General features: G+C 46.8%; 1 protein-coding gene across 9 annotated transcripts in view; it reads right to left on the bottom strand.

Annotated features, from left to right (window-relative positions):
• The window catches only part of ATP2B3 (ATPase plasma membrane Ca2+ transporting 3), a 121,869-nt gene that overhangs the window by 11,695 nt on the left and 92,997 nt on the right, over positions 1-17,177 (bottom strand). For 8 of the 9 annotated variants that reach the window (XM_074276983.1, XM_074276991.1, XM_074276984.1 and 5 more), the window contains 4 exons: positions 12,607-12,820; positions 8,914-9,125; positions 5,905-6,012; positions 3,674-3,856 (listed from right to left, as the gene is read on the bottom strand). In XM_074276983.1, coding sequence (XP_074133084.1) covers positions 3,674-3,856; positions 5,905-6,012; positions 8,914-9,125; positions 12,607-12,820 — 717 coding nt within the window. Of the gene's footprint in view, positions 1-337; positions 404-3,673; positions 3,857-5,904; positions 6,013-8,913; positions 9,126-12,606; positions 12,821-17,177 lie in introns of all 9 variants that reach the window. The other variant, XM_074276990.1, reaches the window with a different exon arrangement.

Genomic DNA, 17,177 nt, shown 5'->3' with positions numbered 1-17,177 from the left:
TACACATTCGGATTTGCACTATTCGAAGTTATAATCATCGAAAGTATTGGCTCTAGCCAATGGACATATGCGGCGTGAACTCGAATAGTGTGGCTACTTCAAGGGGATTCACTGTTTGCACCGATCTGGACTGAGCCACATATACACCACATAAATGACATCCCGCTTCTCTAGCCATTAAAGCAGACTTCCTAAGTACCTCGGCTAGGCAATACTTAGTTAACCTATTTCTATTTATTCTCTATACTCTATGAAAGTAATAATACCGCATTACTTTAAAACCACTTCTGCCTCGAGTGCCCTAAATGATCAAGTTCTTACTCTATTAATTACTCACTTTTATTACTCTGTCCAAATGATCAGATTTCTGAGTATCTTATTTTATCAGCCAGGAAAATATCCCCTAGGAAATATCAAAAGGAGAATTCGCTTAACTAAGAAGGGTAGATTTTCAAAACTACGGCAATACAAGATTCCCACCAAGCCTGTGGGCTTGCTGGCACTGGGGAGGGCTGCCTCCCGAGAGTCTTTGCTCCACAGCAGCGAGGGGGGAGGAGGGGACACGACATCTGCATTTCCCCTCCCCCCAAGGCTCCAAGCAACAATGTGGATTTTGTGCACAAGGTTGGGTCTGTTTTTAGATTTCCTATGAGTTGAGGCTCTGTGTGTGTGTTTAAAAAAAATTTTTTTTTTTTTTTTTGGGTAGCCGCCTATAGAGGCCCGGCACGAGGTAGGGAGGGAAGCGAGTGATTTGGGATTATCACTGTCTGCATTCTGATCCGCGCTTCATTTGCTGCTGGGAGAAGCCACTCTCCTTTTGGGGCTGGTTGGCGATTTTTATTTCTTGCCAAATCAAGCCTAGATGGTGGGACTCGGAGGCAAGGAGCCCAATTGTGCTAATTATGAAACCCATAGATTCGAGCGTTCTCATCGATGCTCCCTTTCAGAGTCCTCCCCCTGGTTTCCCACAGCACTTTGGGAACAGCCTATTCTATATTCTTTTGGTGTCCTTCACAGGGACAGATCGGGGTTCTCTGAGGGTGCATCCGAATGCTGAAGGCATCCCGGAGTCATTGATTGTGGAAGGAGGGGGAGGGGGAGGTCCAGGCCAGGCAGGAAATACTGTCTGGGGTCATAAATGTGGTGTGACCATAAAGGAATGAGATCTGATTTTCTCCAAGGCCATTGCCAAAGACAAGGCCTTCCTACCCCTTCCTCCTTCCTCCCCCCCCCAAGGGCTGGGGCAACTTCCCAAGAGGAGAACAATGCTCACTGGGAGGGGAAAGATCCACTCTTGGCTGTTAACAAGGAGACTTGTTAGTTTCTCTTCCTTTGAGCCCGACCTCACGAGTTTAAAAATCCAGAAGCTAAAGCAAATGTTTGCCGAGCCCTCGCTTTGTCTTCCAGCCATGTACCTTGACTTTGGGGGGGGGGGGAGAAGGATACCCAATCCTTCGGTCCCAGACAATGAAGGGGCAGCGAAGACCTGGATGGGTCTCAGGAATTGACTAGGCCTTTTTGGAAGCGAGACCCAAATGGTGTTGGCAGGAGGCCAGGAGGCAGAGCACAGGGCAGGGCTCCCTTGTGAGGCTGGTAGGCAAAATCCAACAATGTTGTATGTGTCCCATTGCGCTCTGTTATTCTAGTTGGGGTGGAGAGCATTTACGAATTCTCATGTCTATGCGGCAGATTTGGCACCTACGACCATGTCAGCCAAGTACATGTGTTCAAATAAAGGAGGCTTTGTGCATTCAGGTCAGGTTAGTGAGAGAGACCCAGGAACAGGGCGAGTCACTGTGGACAAGTCTGCCCAGTAGCATCTACATTTCTCTCTCTCTCTCTCTTTCTCTCTCTCTCTCTCTCTCTCTCTCTCTCTCTCTCTCTCTCTCTCTCTCTCTGAAGCATCGACATGAGGCCATCCATCAGATTAATCCTGATATTTTTCCAGGATATACCCTTTTGAATCAATACATTCATATCCATCTTGCCCTATTAGCTGAACAGATTTCTGTTTATTCAAACCAGACACAGCATTTACTAGGTGTCCTGAGCTGAAAAATACTGAGCCCTTTAGCAAGCGTCACTCGGAAAGGCAAGTGCTTGGGCTCAGAATGCAGTGCAGGACGCAAAATCCAAGGAAGAAACTGCGGCACATTTGCCCACATGGCACAGAAGTGAGGGCATTTAGGACCAAGTGGTGTGAAATACGATTTTAGGGTTTATATTCAACCAGCTGCCAACCTCAGGTAATTTAGTAAACATAGCTTTGGTTTAAACGAAGGAACGCTCAAAGTTGTGCTTGGTGGAGGCATCTCTTCCTCCCCACAAACACAGCTGGGAAACCCAATGGTTACTGCTCAAACATGGCAATGATGGCATTTTACCAGAAGTTTTCAGGATGTCACTAAGAATCTCCCCATCCTTTCCCTTTCTTGTGGTGCCTTTTAAAGCTACAGGAAGGTAATCTTTTGGGACAGGTCTTTTAAAAGAGGGGATTTTCTTATTAAGGAAGGTCTGGGAAAGGGGCAATTCAATCCCGGGATAGTTTCCGTGAGCTGGTGGTTGGGTCTTTGCTTTTTCCCCTCCTGCTTTGGTTAGACCGTCCTATATGCACAACAATAAAAAAAAGACTTCATGTGAATGCTAATAATTTGGAATGCTACAGCACAAACATCTGGAGACTGGACTGGGGAGGGTCTATTCAGAAAGAGTATTGTACTGCGCCCCAGAATTTGGGTACTTGGTCGCATTTTGACTTGTGTTCAGCTAAACCTGCTTTTAAGATGGCTCTTCGAAGGTTAGGGAGAGAAGACAAAGACTCTAGCTTTAGTAGACCTTGTCAAAATTAATCTTTTAAATACGTTTCCCATATTGAAACAGATTACCACGTATCCTCACCCATACTTCAGCACAGTCAGTTATGGAAACCCGAATGGGAATTGATCTGTTTCATCCATTAGGGCAACCTCCCTCATGCTTTGAAGGAAGGCTAATTAAAACCCCACAACCAGCCCCTCCCTATATACCTCAACCCTCTATCACCACCGACACACCTTGAATTATACGCTGTATCATCTGGGAGAAGAATTCCCATGGAGAAACTCAAGCTGGTTCAGAGTGGGGAGGGAGGAGAGCGGCTTACATTTCGAATGGAAGAAGAGATGGCTCAAAATGGGCCAGACGTATCTGGTCTGGATAACCAGTTTGTGTTGTCACATGGTTTTCAAAATAATCTGCATAGGTAGCTTCCCTGAGTGGCCACTTTTGTGAAGTGAGCTTTGTTGAATTTTGCACAATTGGAACTCTTTTCTCTTTTGGATTACCAATGAGATTGAAAAACCAAACCAAACCAAACCAAACCAAACCAACATGGCAACCTGCTTTGTGAAACTGATCGGAATGGAAGATAAGGACATCCCTCAGTGGTCTAAGCCCAGCTCTCCCATCCTCTGCTTCTTTCCAGTCTCTCTAGGCAGAAAAGCAACCAATGTTAACTAAAGTCAAATCATCTGGTAAACAACTGGGCACACCCCTCCAAAAACATGCACAACTAGATGCCATTTTCTTGAAAGGACACTTCAAGGGTATTTGAAGGACCTGAGTGGTGAACATGTCTTTTTTTTCCAAAGCAACTGACTGTCGTTCCTCCTCCCGCTTGTCCCCAGTGGTATACCTGAGTCTGGATCCTGTTAAGGCCTCGAAACCAGAGGATCTGGCCACGGCGGAGTTCCCTCTCAGCATGGTCAATCTCTTCCTCATCTTCTGCCATCTCCTCATCAGTGATTTCATCCTTTCCTGGCCCATGCCCTGCCTCTTTCAGGAACTTCAGCTGGCTGGTGGGGATGGTGGCAATGACCTGAGCAGAGTCAAAAGCCCCCAGGAAGTAAACAGGTGATTGTCCACGAAGGGCTGTCTAGAAGGGCCTCCTTTGTCTCCCAGCTTAATACAAGGCCTTGGGCTCTAGTGGAAGTCCCAAGCAAACGGTATACCTGGGAGGTTCTGTCTACCCCTCTGGCTACTAGCATCCACCTAACAGGGGGTGTGTGTGTGAACTTAGAAGTATGAGCATGTGGGGCGTGTGTGTGTGTGTGTGTGTGTGTGTGTGTGTGTGAGCACTCACCTCATATACTCTTACACTACTGCTGTCTTGTTTCCAAACTCAGGTCCTCTTACTTGCTTCTGCCCACAGACTCGGGCCTGCCCACACTCTGGGCCTAGTTTGGGCATTTAGCTCAGCGTGAGGTGCACTGGTCCTGGCGTTCACACCCCGGCAGACTCTGTTTCTACTTTAGCCTAGTTTGGGTTCTTGATTCCTGCTGCTTGACCTACTGAACTTGCTCTCCTCCCTCTTTCCTCTCTGCCTTACCTGATCTCCCTGGATTGGCACCATCGGCCCTCTTCCTTGACAGTCTGCTACTAATAGAGACATAAATACGGTGACTAGGTCTAGGTGACATAAATAGGGCCCAGAACTTGGAGTCGGAAAAACCTGAATTCAAATCTGGATTCAGACACTTACTAGCAGTGTGACCTTGGACAGTCACTTCACCCTGATTGTCTCAGTTTCTTTATCTGTAAAATGGGGATAATAACACCTCCCTCCCAGGGATGCTCACATGTGTAAATAAGCATTTAATAGGGGCTTCACAGATGCTTATTTCCATTCTCTTTGGGGCGAGGCTCTTTTCCCTGGCTTCAGTGTCCTACTCTGTAACAGGAGGGGAATGGCTGGCTGGCCTCCATGAACTCTAAGGTCCCCTCCATGTGGCCCCTTGTTCAGGGCCAGAGCCAGCTCGAATAGCTTTGAGTCTATTGTTAAATTTCCAATGTGAGCATTTATGCATTGGAAATGGACAAATGTTACAAATCAAGGATCGATTTAATGTTTGGTTGATTATCTAGACTTAAGGAAAGGATGGTGAAAATCTTAATGATGCAGATTAAACACAAAAATGTATCTTGTACAATTCCCTGCCCCACCCCAGAGCTGGTTGTTAAATACTCACCAGTGCACCTCTGATTATTATCATGTAATAATATACAGTATATTGCACAGAGAGGTAGACAAAGTCAGGAAGATCTCAGTTCTGCCTCTGACATACACTGTCCGTGTGACCCTGGACAAGTCACTTAACTCCTCGGTATTCTAGGGAACTCTCCAAGATTATTAAGTTATAGAGCATATCCTGATCTGCCTAAAAAGAGAATGTTTCTTTCTGGCATCTCCCTACAATAATGAAATCATAGGTTTGGGCCAACAAAAAATTATACAGTAATGTCTAAAGCATTTATTAAGTACCTACTGTGTGCCAGGCACTGTGTTAAGTGCTTTTTACAGTGATTATCTCCTTTGCTCCTCACAACAGCTCTGGGAGGTAGGTGCTGTTAGCTCCATTTTACAGATGGGGAAACTGAGGCAAACAAAGCTTAAGTGACTTGCCCAGGAGCAATACATAAAATATTATTATACGACACTAATATAATATGCGAATGTAATAAAACACATCATTTCTAATCCTAATATTCTTTTGGTGGTATACAATCAATGCACTATCAGAGGCATCAAACCTTCCACTGACTCCAAGGACAATTGAGAGCCCCCTTTCCCCCCTCCCCACCCCCGGCAATAACAGTTACAACAATGACTTGTAAAATGGTCTAGGAAGTGAATCAGTGGCATGACCTGAGCGAAGACTGAGAGGAACCCCGCTCTCTCTCTCCCCTCCCCTACCCCCAGGTATGTGCAAGGTCCTCCAGGTTATTGGACAACTCTACTGCCTAAGTTTGCACAGTTAGTGGCAGAGCTGGGATGAGAACCTGGGGATGATGGGTAAATGCCACAGAGATAGCGCCAAGGGATGGTGCGGAGCTGGGCCAAGAACACTGAAGAAATGAAGTTTTTACCTGTCCCCAGACGAGTTCCCCGATACCGATGAACAGGCACCAGAGCCACTGTTCTATGGTTAAAGGCGCGCAGCTGAAGGGCTTCCCACCAAACTGCACAATCACAATCTGTAGGAGAACAAGGAGATCTGAGCCATATGTTTTGGTGGCAAGGATGGCCAAACCATTCCCATCTTCTTAACCTCCCTCCGGCCTCTACAGAGTAGCTCTCCCCTCTTAGTTGCCATCCCTGACTGCCGTGTGAACTCCAGCGGCCCTTTGAGGCTCAGTTCTAGAGCACAGGGTCTTGACTCTACATGAACTTGCTATGGTACCTTGAGCTTTCGTTTTCCCTCAACGGATCTCAGTTTCTCCACGTGCAAGATGATAGGATTTTAAGGTCCCTTCCGGCTTTAACGTTTGGTGCCCTTTGATTCTGAGGTCTCCCTTCTTTAGAAAGCCCACCTAAAGCTCCAGCCCACAGCAATAACGCCTCCTCCCTCTAAAGCTGTAGTGCTTGCCTTCACTTAAGCAAGTATTGCCTGCTGGAAACTGTGGGTGAAGAAATTGGGGAAGGGAGATGGAGAAGGGCAAGAGCTTCAGCAAGCGAGGAACGCCCCAGAACCCACTCTTACTCCCTTTCTTTAACCTGGGGAGTGTAGCCGCTCCAATGAAGTCTTGGCGGCTAGCACTGATTCGCTATCTTGGGAAATGACTGACCCTCACCAGCCTTGGGAGTTGGCCAAGAATGTCTCAAACATTCTGCCTCCATTTGTGCTCTGCCTTCTGCTGCCTTGCCCTTTCCTTTCCCTCCCCTAAGCCTAGCGTTGTTCATCATGGCCTTTGCTAACCCTGTCCCATTCCCATCAAACCATACTGGGATGTCAGGGTCTTTGTGTTCTCATATGTGCATTGAGCCCATAATGCTTTTCCCAAAGGGGAGCTCTAAGGTGGCACGTTTCAGGACCTGTGGCCAGACAGACTAGAAGGTGGCCACCTCCCCTGTCTGTGTATAGGGCCATCCCTGCCTTGCGCTAACCAATTCCTTAAACTAGCGGTTCTTAACTGGTGTGTGTGTGTGTGTGTGTGTGTGTGTGTGCGTGTGTGTGTGTGTGTGCGTGTGCGTGTGCGTGTGTGCGTGTGTGTGTGTGTGTGTGCGTGTGTGTGTACGTATGTGATGGATCTCCTCACAAATTTAAACTCTGACTTAAAGCAATCTGGAGGAAGCGTGCTGCTGCTAAGAAGAAAGCAGTGGGGGTTATGATGCAGTGGGTGGGTGCTTCTCTACAGGATGCGGCATTTGCATCACATCGCCACAAGGGTTAATCTAAGGAAGGAAAGGAGTCCTGCGGCCTCAAAAGGCAGGGGAGTGTGTGGAGACACACAAAGATGGCCCCTCCCTACAGGCTTCCCGTTTCCTCCTGTCTGACAAAGACCTATCACTGGCCTTTGAGTTCGCGTCCTGTGGCTTCTAGCCATCAAAGTTAAGGGGGTATTCAAAGGGCAGCACGAAGCCCCCCTGCAGAACGGGCTCCAGGGCCGCAGTGCAGCAGAAACTAATGGATGGCCCCACTAATCAGAAGAAGGTATCCCAGAGGCCAGTGGCAGTGAGCCAGAGGGATTCTAGAGTGTTTGCTGAGTGGGAATGAGGCTGACCATAGCTGCTAAGGGCCTCTTCTGTTTTATTGGCTCCCGCCCTCTGGCGCGCTCTCTCTGTACTCTGGAGCCGCTGCCCCGTGGCCTTGACTTAAGAGGCTGGGGCTGGTGAAGCCGGTTTGGTTTTTGTGGTGCCCGGACTCTCAGGTGCACGGGCTGGACCTAGCAGCCACTTCTGAACTCAAACCTGGACTTTTTCCTGGGGAATTGGGGGGGGGGGGAACAGGGAAGAGAAGCAGCTTTTCTTCTGAAAAAATAAATGCCAAAATTTGGGAATTTCAAAGAAGTCCCGAGTAAGGGATACCTCTGGAGCAGCACAATGTTTTTGGAAAGTCTGAGTTTGGGAAATACCTGGCCAGCGAGCTTGGGGCCATGTTCAAATTCCTTCTGCCCAACAAAGAAGCACTTGATGAAACCGTGCCCCGCCTAGTGCTGGCACTGGGAGGAGGCCCTGTGGCAGGGGTGGTCTTGCCAGGCGGCTTCAGCCGCCCTTTCCCCAGAGCCCAGGCCTGGAGTCCCTCTCTTCCTCCCCTTCCCTCTCCCTCACTTTGGAGGGAGTCGGGCTCACTAACTGCCTCCTTTGTCCCCTCTTTCACGTAAGGAAAAGTGAGGGTTTAATGCCTTTTCTTCAAGTCAAACTGAAAGCCAAGAGTCAGGACCACCCCACGGGCTTTTCCAAACAGAGCTGGGCCCTCTCTGCCGATCTGGACAACTGGGCAGACCTTAAATCCGAGTCCCGGACCAGCTTTTCTCAGAGGCTCAGTGAGCGGCTGCACACACCAAGGCTTCTGGGAAAGTCTGCTGCCCCTTCGAGGAATCACAATTGTACCCTGCTTCCCCAGGGCTTAAAGGGAGATTATTCCAATGCAAATACCCCTGGGCAGGGGCAATCTACTGAGTCATCCACTAAGTAACACCTCCTTAGGGACCAGAGGATCTGCTTCCGAGGTGAAAGTAGCTGAGGATCTTGAGGGTGTCACTGGGGCAAAAGTGTTCACGGTGGTAGCCTAAGGCTGACAATGGGTCTTGAAGGACCCCCAAGTCCTACTTCATAGGCTGGCTTTGGGTGGGTCCATCTTCTAGGTTAACCTTCCCTTTTCTCTCCCCCCAGTCTACCTTTATGAGTTGCTTCCTCTTTTCCTGGGAGAAGAACGGAAATTAACCCAGAAGATGACATTGTCTTGTTCACTCCCATTTGTACCCCCAGTTCTTAACAGTGTTTGGCAATTAGCATTTAATCAATGATTTGGGTGCCTTTATTCTCCTCAGCTCCTAGTCCCTTCCACTGTTAGAAGGGGAAATGGCAACCCAGAGTCAGTATTCGCCCACAGTCACGTGACAAGTAGGTGGCCAGAGCGGCCTAGATTCTCTTACTTGAATGCCAAAGGTGCCCAGGACTATGGAACAAAAGATGGGATTGCTGAAGATGCCTTCGAAGACGTTCCTCTCTCCGTGGATTTTACGGGCGTTGATTTCATTACAGAGTTGCATCAGAACGAAAGTATTGAAGATGATGGTGTAATGCTCTGAGGGCGGAGAGTGCAGAGGGGCGTTCCGGCCGCTGTCAATGTCAAACATGACCTCACCTAGAGTGGAGAGGAAAAGAAGAGAGGGGCAAGGGAAGTGGTCAATGGGCAGACTGTAGTAGACGCCAGTGGGGGGGGGTGTTTGACTGACAGGGAAGAGGGCACATCCGCTCTATTCAGCCTCACTTTTCCCCACTACCCCTTCCCGTGAAGGCGAGCAGGCCAGCCGGGAGCCTTGTTTGACCCTAGAGATGGAGGAGCTTCCAGCTTCATAGGGTTTACTCAAACCCTTATCACAGTGATGGGGACAATCCATTGCTGAGGAGTTTGATCGAGAGACTTGGCCTAGCCCCTGAGGCGCTGGTTCTGATCCACCAATGAATCAGAACCCCGTGTTTTGATTCATTCCTGTCTACACTTGTGGTAACGACTCAACTTTCTATTAGCGCTTTCTTTACGAAAAACCCAATAAGGTAAGTAGTTTGATGATGATTACCCCCATTTTAGAGATGAGAGAACTCAGGCTTGGAAAAGAGAAATGGCTTATTCAAGGTCAGTGAGCTTACTGCTCTAAACTCAGGGGGATAGGTGGAGAGAAGCTGATGAGAAGGGGTCAAAAGTCTGGCTTGAAAGAAATGTAATTTTTACTCTTTTCAAAGTAATGCAATGAATTGGGCAAGAATCAGCGCCAATCACTTGCACATCAGATGGGGGCCAAAAAAAGGAGACGGAGCTAATCCAGTTCCAATTGATCAATGATGGACAGAATCAGCCACACCCAGAGAAGGAACACTGGGAAATGAGTGTAAACTGTTTGCACTTTTGTTTTTCTTCCCAGATTATTTTTGCCTTCCGAATCCAATTCTTCCTTTGCAACAACAACAACAAAATTTGGTTCTGCACATATATATTGTACCTAGGATATACTATAACAGATTTAATATGTATGGGAATGCCCGCCATCTAGGGGAGGGGATGAGGGGAAGGAGGGAAAAATTCAGAACAGAAGGGAGTGCAAGGGATAATGTTGTAAAAAATTACCTATGCATATGTACTGTCGAAAAAAGTTATAATTATAAAATTAATAATTAAAAAAAAGGAGACAGAACAAATTTGTTTTGTCAATCACTGAAATAGTCCTTCGCCCTCACTTTGTGGCTCTCCACCCAAAATCCAGTTGACCAAATCCATGTGCTCAGCAGCAGGCTCTACCTTGCTGGAATGGCTCCTTATGCAGCTAGGCCCAACACAGCAGAGACTGCTGCTGTATTCAGCCTGGAGCCCCAGATTACCTCTGGATGATCCCGTGGCAGTGCCCACATAGTGAAGCAACATGCCATCAGCAGAAAAGAAGGAAACGTCATGGATCCATACTGGAGACTGAGCACAGGGCTTCAGGGAAGAGCCTTCCCTGGAAGGGGAGATGGGGCGGAGGGAGTCTAGCAGGGGACACTGTGCTGGGCCAGCTCTAAACGCAGCTGGAAGGCCCAGTCTAACAAGTGAGGTCAAGGGTAGTAACTGGCACATATAAAGCGACCCTTTACACCTGGGGAGGTTGGCACCAAGTCTGGGGGAACATTGCAGTGGAGCAGCAGGGGGAGAGAGAACAATGGTCTGTCTGATGCTTCTTCCCGGCCTCCATGCAAAGTCAGAGACTTGAATGTTCCCTGAGAACTTTGACATGTCATACCTAGTCATCTCTTTGGTTTTTCTGGTAATATCAAGGGTTGAACCCCTTTTCTGGAGTGGGGGTAGGGATGGGGCAGAGGTGCCAAGGTGGATGATGGGAATGGGGTGGCGGTGGTCATGGCTCTTCCCACAGGCCCTGTCTCTGGGTCCTCACCTAGTCTGTTCCCTGTTCCTCTCCTTCCTGTCTTTTCGGTAAGGTAAGAAGCTTCCTCTTCAGCTTAAACAATGCCTTGTACCCGGGACCTCTCCTAAGCCCTGCAGCTGTTCACACTCCGCTCACGTTCCCCACAAAGGAACTTGGTATTTATTTACTTCTCTGTTCATCTGTTGTTTCCCTCACATGGAATATTAGCTCCTTGAGGGTGGCTCCACTTTTGCCTGGGTATCCCAGGCAATCCACAGCACAGGTAACTCTGTGCTAGGCATAGAACCGGGCCTGGCCAAGAGGAAAAGCTTAATCGATGAACTGAACTGAATGAATCAGAACAAGGGCCAAGGACCACCAGGGACGGTCACTTTTGATTTTTGTCAATGAGAAGAGGGATGAGAAAGAGGAGGAAGCAAACGAGTTGACCATATGTGTCAGCACGGATCAGGGTAGAGTCCTATGCTCCTGACCCTCCCCCTTCTCCATTTCCTCCTCTTGGATCCCCTTCCTGCCTTTCCTCTTATTTCATTTATTATTTCATTTTTTCCTTTTTCATTTATTATTTCCTCTTCAAGGTCAGAATATATGTCTCAGGACAATAGCCTGCCAATCCCTGGGCCAAGACTGCTGACCTCTTCGAGGAGAAGACTAGCTAATATGGGGCCTACATAGATTGACCCTTACAATGACCCTGTGAGGGAAGTACTCTTATCCCCATTTTACAGTTGAGGAAACTGAGGCAAACAGAGATTAAGTGACTTGCCCAGGGTCACACAGTTACTAAGCATCTGAGGCAGGATTTGAATTCAGGTCTTCCAGACTCCAAGCCTTGACCTAGGTGAGGCCTTTCTCTCTGAGACTGTATGCTGCAGAGAAGGTGCACACGTGGATGGAGAGGTTCTCCTCATCTGGGAAGACACATGCACCTCTCCCTGTGCACCTTCTCTGCAACATACAGTCTCAGAGAGTTGCCTCAGGGATGAAGAAATGAAGTGACTTGGCCACCATGGCTGGAATGTTTCAGAGGTTCTCTACTCAATATACCAGGTTGGCTTTTATCTCTTTCTCTGTCTCTAGTCTGTCTGTCTCACTCTCTACTTTAGATATCAGACCTTTATCGGAAAATTTTGCAACGAAGCCCCCCTTTCCCACTCCGTCGTTTCCTTTCTAGCCACATTGATTTTATTTGCCCAAAAGCAATTTTCCATAAACCAAAATTGTCCATTTTACTCTGTGACCAGCTGGAGCTTTGATTTAGTCCAGGATGACACCTTGGTGGAGCGGACAGAAAACCGGCTTTGGAGTCTCCGAAGACCCGAGTCTCAGACTTGATTTTGGGCATGTCACCTCACCCGGATGGGACCCAATTCCCTTACTTTAAAATGAAGGGATTTAACGAGCTGCCTCCTGAGGTCACTTCTAATTCTCAGCAAACCCGCGCTCCCCTAGCCGTAGCTCTATAAAGTGCCTCCTTCCCTGACTCAAACTCGCTTGGGATGTTACCTTTCCTATTTCGGCCTCTGTGCAAACCTGACACCCATTTGGAATTTGTCCCTGCTGAGCTAGGGTAATCGCTCGTCTTCTGTACGTGGGCAGCTCCTGGGAGTTTAGAGGGCTGAGCTGAAGTCCACACATCAGGGCTAACATGTGAGCACAAGCCTGACTGGTGGAAGGAATGGCATTGGGCGAACGGAAGCGGCCTACCTGCAAACAGCAGCGTGAAGATGACAGTGAGCTGATAGATGGCATGGCCCAGAATGTTCTTCATCATGGTACGGGAGATGAGGGGCTTGTCTCGACCATATGGCTTTCGCAAAAGGAGGGACTCAGTGGGTGGTTCTGTTGCCAGGGCCAGCGAAGCGAACGTGTCCATTATGAGATTCACCCACAGCATCTGGACCGCTTTGAGAGGGGAATCCTGTGGGCAGAGAGGATGAGAAGGAAGAGTTAGGCCCAGGGGATCAAGGCACCGCCTAAGCCTTTCCGAGACATGAATCGGAAGCAGAAGTATTTACCTCACAGAGATGCTTCCCCACTGAGCAGGGGAGACTTGTGATCTTTGTAGAAAGGAAAAGAGCCACCCAATTTGGGCTCAGTTTTATGGGTGTTTTGTTCACATGAAAACATGTGACAGCTCATTTGAGCAAGTGTGATGGTGATATTCCCTGCTGCTTCTGTCACTGCTTTGAGGTTTGGCATGGTGTTTAGCTAAGCCTTTAGGATGTGTGTATGTGAGTGTGTGTGTGTGTGTGTGTGTGTGTGTGTGTGTGTGTGCGTGTGTGTGTGTATGTGAGTGTGTGTGTGTGTGTGTGTGTGTGTGTGTGTGTGTGTGTGTGTGTGTGTGAATATGAATGAATGCACCTGCACCTTTTTATCAGGTTGTGGCAGCAGCCTCAGGGATGGGCCTCCACTACCTATTTTCTTGGGTTCCTCAGCAGCCTCCTCACTGGTATTCTCACCTTCTGTCTTTCCTTTCCTCTTTCAATAACGATTTCTGTTCTGGCAAGAGATTCTGAGGCCTTCCCCTCTCATATAGATTCTTTTTTGGGGGGGAGGGGAGAGGTGTGAAGTAATCAGAGTTAAGTGACTTTGCTTAGGGTCACATGCTAGGAAGTGTCAAATGTCTGAGGCTGGAGTTGAACTCAGGTTCTCCTGACTCTAAGACCAGTGCTCTATCCACTGCACCATCTAGCTGCCCCTCCAGATCGATTCTTTTGGGAAGGAAAACTAGGCCATCTTTTGCCTCAATTCCTACCTAGCCCTTGATTATCGAATGGGTATTACCTCAGACAAAGTGAGACCCGGAAAAGGTTTTAGCTTAAAGGCCAAGGTCTCCCGCTGCAGCATCTCCAGTTGTCCTGACCCAGGTCTGGCCACTCTCTGGAGGAGAGAGGGAGCTGATGACTGCACAGCCCTGCCTCGCTTGCAAGTCAACACATCAGTCTGCAGATGCCACCGGTCCTCTTTGAGAACAAACAATGAGCAACAACAGCATCGTCATCTCTTGTAAAACGAGGGGCTTGGACTCAGTGGCCACTAAGGTCCCTTCCAGCTCTAGATCCAGGACCATTTGCTCATATGATTATAGTCTACAATCGATGGGAGAGATCTTGGAGATCACTTAAACCCTTCCTGCTGATCTGGGCTGAGAACCGCGGTCCTCATGCTCCAAGTCCAGCACCCTTTCCTCCATCTCCTGAGGCTTCTACTTCATTCTGGGCCGTTTTGCATGCTCACACATGCGTGCATACCCCCATGCTCAAGACCCGCTACTTTCTGGACAAAATCCAGAGTTCTAAAAGGCAATTCAGGCCCTTGTCCCATAGTCTGTACCTGGGACATTGCTCAGGGACAATTTGTGAATGATGATGATAATGCGTGTCCGCAGTCTGACCCCAGCTAACTTCTCCAGCCTTAACCCTGGTTCTTCCTTGGGGTCTAGCTCATCGTACCTCTTCCTCTCCAAATTCTTCTAATTTGTACTTAACGATGCACGTCAAGCCCACCTCCCCTAGCTTCCTGAGCTGAGTAGATCCTGGGATGTTCACTCTAAGACTTTTTCCCTTTGCTCACCTGATCGCCACAGTCTGAGGGAGGAGGGAGGCACATGCTTTCCACAGGCGTTTCAAAAGTCTAAGTAAGAATGAGTTCAAATCTCATAGCAATGGAAAAATGATGGTAAAAGTCATGAAAGAGAGGCAGCTAGGTGGCGCAGTGGATAGAGCACCAGCCCTGAAGTCGGGAGGACCTGAGTTCAAATATGGTCTCAGACACTTAATACTTCCTAGCTGTGTGACCCTGGGCAAGTCACTTAACCCCAATTACCTCAGCAAAAACAAAACAAACCAAACAAACAAAGACACAAAGGAGCTCATAACTGAGGAATAGGAGTGAGTCAGCTCTGGTGGCTTTGTAGAACACATTGGGTGAGGGTTTTTTTTTTTTTTGTTTTTTTTTTTTTTGGTACAAAGGAGTCAGAGATGGCATCAGGAACTGAAAAATGATTTTGGTGTCAAAAGTAAAGGGTTATGATTGTTGTGCACATGTGTGTTTTTTAAAGAATTGCTGCTTAAAATGTCTGTGGCAGCCCTTTCTGTAGTGGCAGGGACCTGGAAACTGAGGGGGTGCCCATCAGTCAGGGAATGGCTGAATCAGTGTGTTGTGGAATATTATTGCTCTGTAAGAAATGGCCAACAGGAGGAATACAGAGAGGCTTGGAGAGACTTACATCAACTGATGCTGAGTGAAATGAGCAGAACCAGAAGATCATTATACACTTCAACAATGATACTGTATGAGGATCAACTGTGATGGGTTTGGCTCTTTTCAACAATGAGATAATTCAGACCAATTCCAATAGACATGTGACAGAGAGAGCCTTCTGCATCCAGAGAGAGAACTATGGAGCCTGAATGTGGATCACAGCATAGTATTTCCACTTCTATTATTCTTGTTGTTGTTTGCTCGCTTGCTTCTTTTCTGTCTTATTTTTCCCCCTTGGATCTGATTTTTCTTGGGCATGGAAATATGTATAAAAGAATTGCACATGGTTAACCTATATTGGATTGCTTGCTGTTTAGGGGAAATGGGACGCAGGGAGGAAGGGAGTAAAATTTGGAACACAAGGTTTTCAAGTGTGAATACTGAAAGCTATCTTTGCATGTATTTGGAAAATTAAAAAGCTATTAGTATAGAAAATAAAGAATTGCTGCTCTCCTGATGAAACATGAATCGTTTTTGCCCCTGCCACCCTCAGTCAAAAATACAGGTGCTACCATTAATGCTTCTGGTATCAGGAAAGTGTTTTTTGGAAGTAAATTTATTTAGTATTTTATTTTCCTCCAATTATATGTAAAGACAATTTTTAGCATTTGTTTTTAAAACTTTGAGTTCCAAATTTTCTCCCTTTCTCCTTCCTTACCCCCTTCATTGAGAAGGCTATAAGTTATACTTACATAGTCATGCAAAACATATTTCCACATAAATAATCTTGTGAAAGAATCTGTATTCAGACACCAGTTTTTTCTCTGGGAGTAGAAAACATTTTTCAGCAGAAGTCCTTTCGAGTTGTTGGGGAATCACTGTACTGCTGAGAATGCTGTCATTCACAGCCGGTCATCTTACAACCATTGCTGTTAGTTACTTTGTACATAGTGCATTTCGCTTTGAGAGCATCCCGCTCATCATTTCTTCCAGCACAATACTGTGCCACATAGCACCATTTGCTCAGCCATTCCTAAACTGATAGCTATCCTCTCAATTTCCAACTTCCTGCCACCAGAAAAGAACTGCTATAGATATTTCCACACATATAGGTCCTTCCTCTCTTTTAAAAATCTCTTTTAGGATACAGACATAATAATGGCACCACTAAGTCAAAGGATACATATGGTTTTATTGGTACATTGGTACGTATTGGGCATTGGTACGTATTGGGCATTGTTCCAAATGACTCTACACAATGGTTGAATCAGTTCACAACTCGACCATCAGTATATTAAGGTCTCATTTTTTCCACATCCCTTCCGCTATTTGCCATTCTCTTTTTCTGTCTTAGTAGCCAATGAAATGGTGGTATTGTTTCAATTTGCATTCCTCCAATCAATACCAATTTAGAGCACTTTCTCATATGGTTACAGAGAGTATTGACTACTTCATCTGAAATATATCTCTTAATTATTTGTCATTTGGGGAATGGTTCCTATTTTTAAAAATTTGACTCAGTTCTCAATATATTTCAGAAATGAGGCCTTTATCAGAGAAATTTACTTCAGAGTTTTTTCCCTACAGTTATGATTGCTAAATGAATTTACTCCATCTTATTCTCCCACACCCTGTTTTTTCTGTTCTATCTCTTTTCATCCTGTCCTTCCTCAAAAGTGGTTTGCCTCTGACTGCCACCTCCCTCGATCTACTCTTCCTTCTATCACTTCCCCCTTTCTCTTATTCTCTTTCCCTCCTGCTTTCCTGTAGGGTAAGATAGATTTCTATAACCAATTAAGGGTGTATGTTGTTCCCTCATTGGGCCAGTGCTGATGAAAATGGGTTCATTCACTCACTGTTCTTTACCTAAGCTCCCCTATCTTTTCCTCCATTGTAAAAATGTCTTCTTGTCTCTTTTATGTGAGCTAATTTACTCCTCTGTGTGAGATAATCCTAGCTTTCCCTTTCCCTTTGTCTTCATACATTCTTCCTTACCCCTTAATTTTATTTTTGAAGGTATTCTTCCATTTCATTTAAGTTATCGAATTTATTGGCATAAAGTTGGGCAAAGT

Source organism: Sminthopsis crassicaudata, chromosome X, assembly GCF_048593235.1.
Source record: "Sminthopsis crassicaudata isolate SCR6 chromosome X, ASM4859323v1, whole genome shotgun sequence".
Classification (NCBI taxonomy): domain Eukaryota; kingdom Metazoa; phylum Chordata; class Mammalia; order Dasyuromorphia; family Dasyuridae; genus Sminthopsis; species Sminthopsis crassicaudata.
This window is presented reverse-complemented; position numbering and strand designations above follow the sequence as displayed.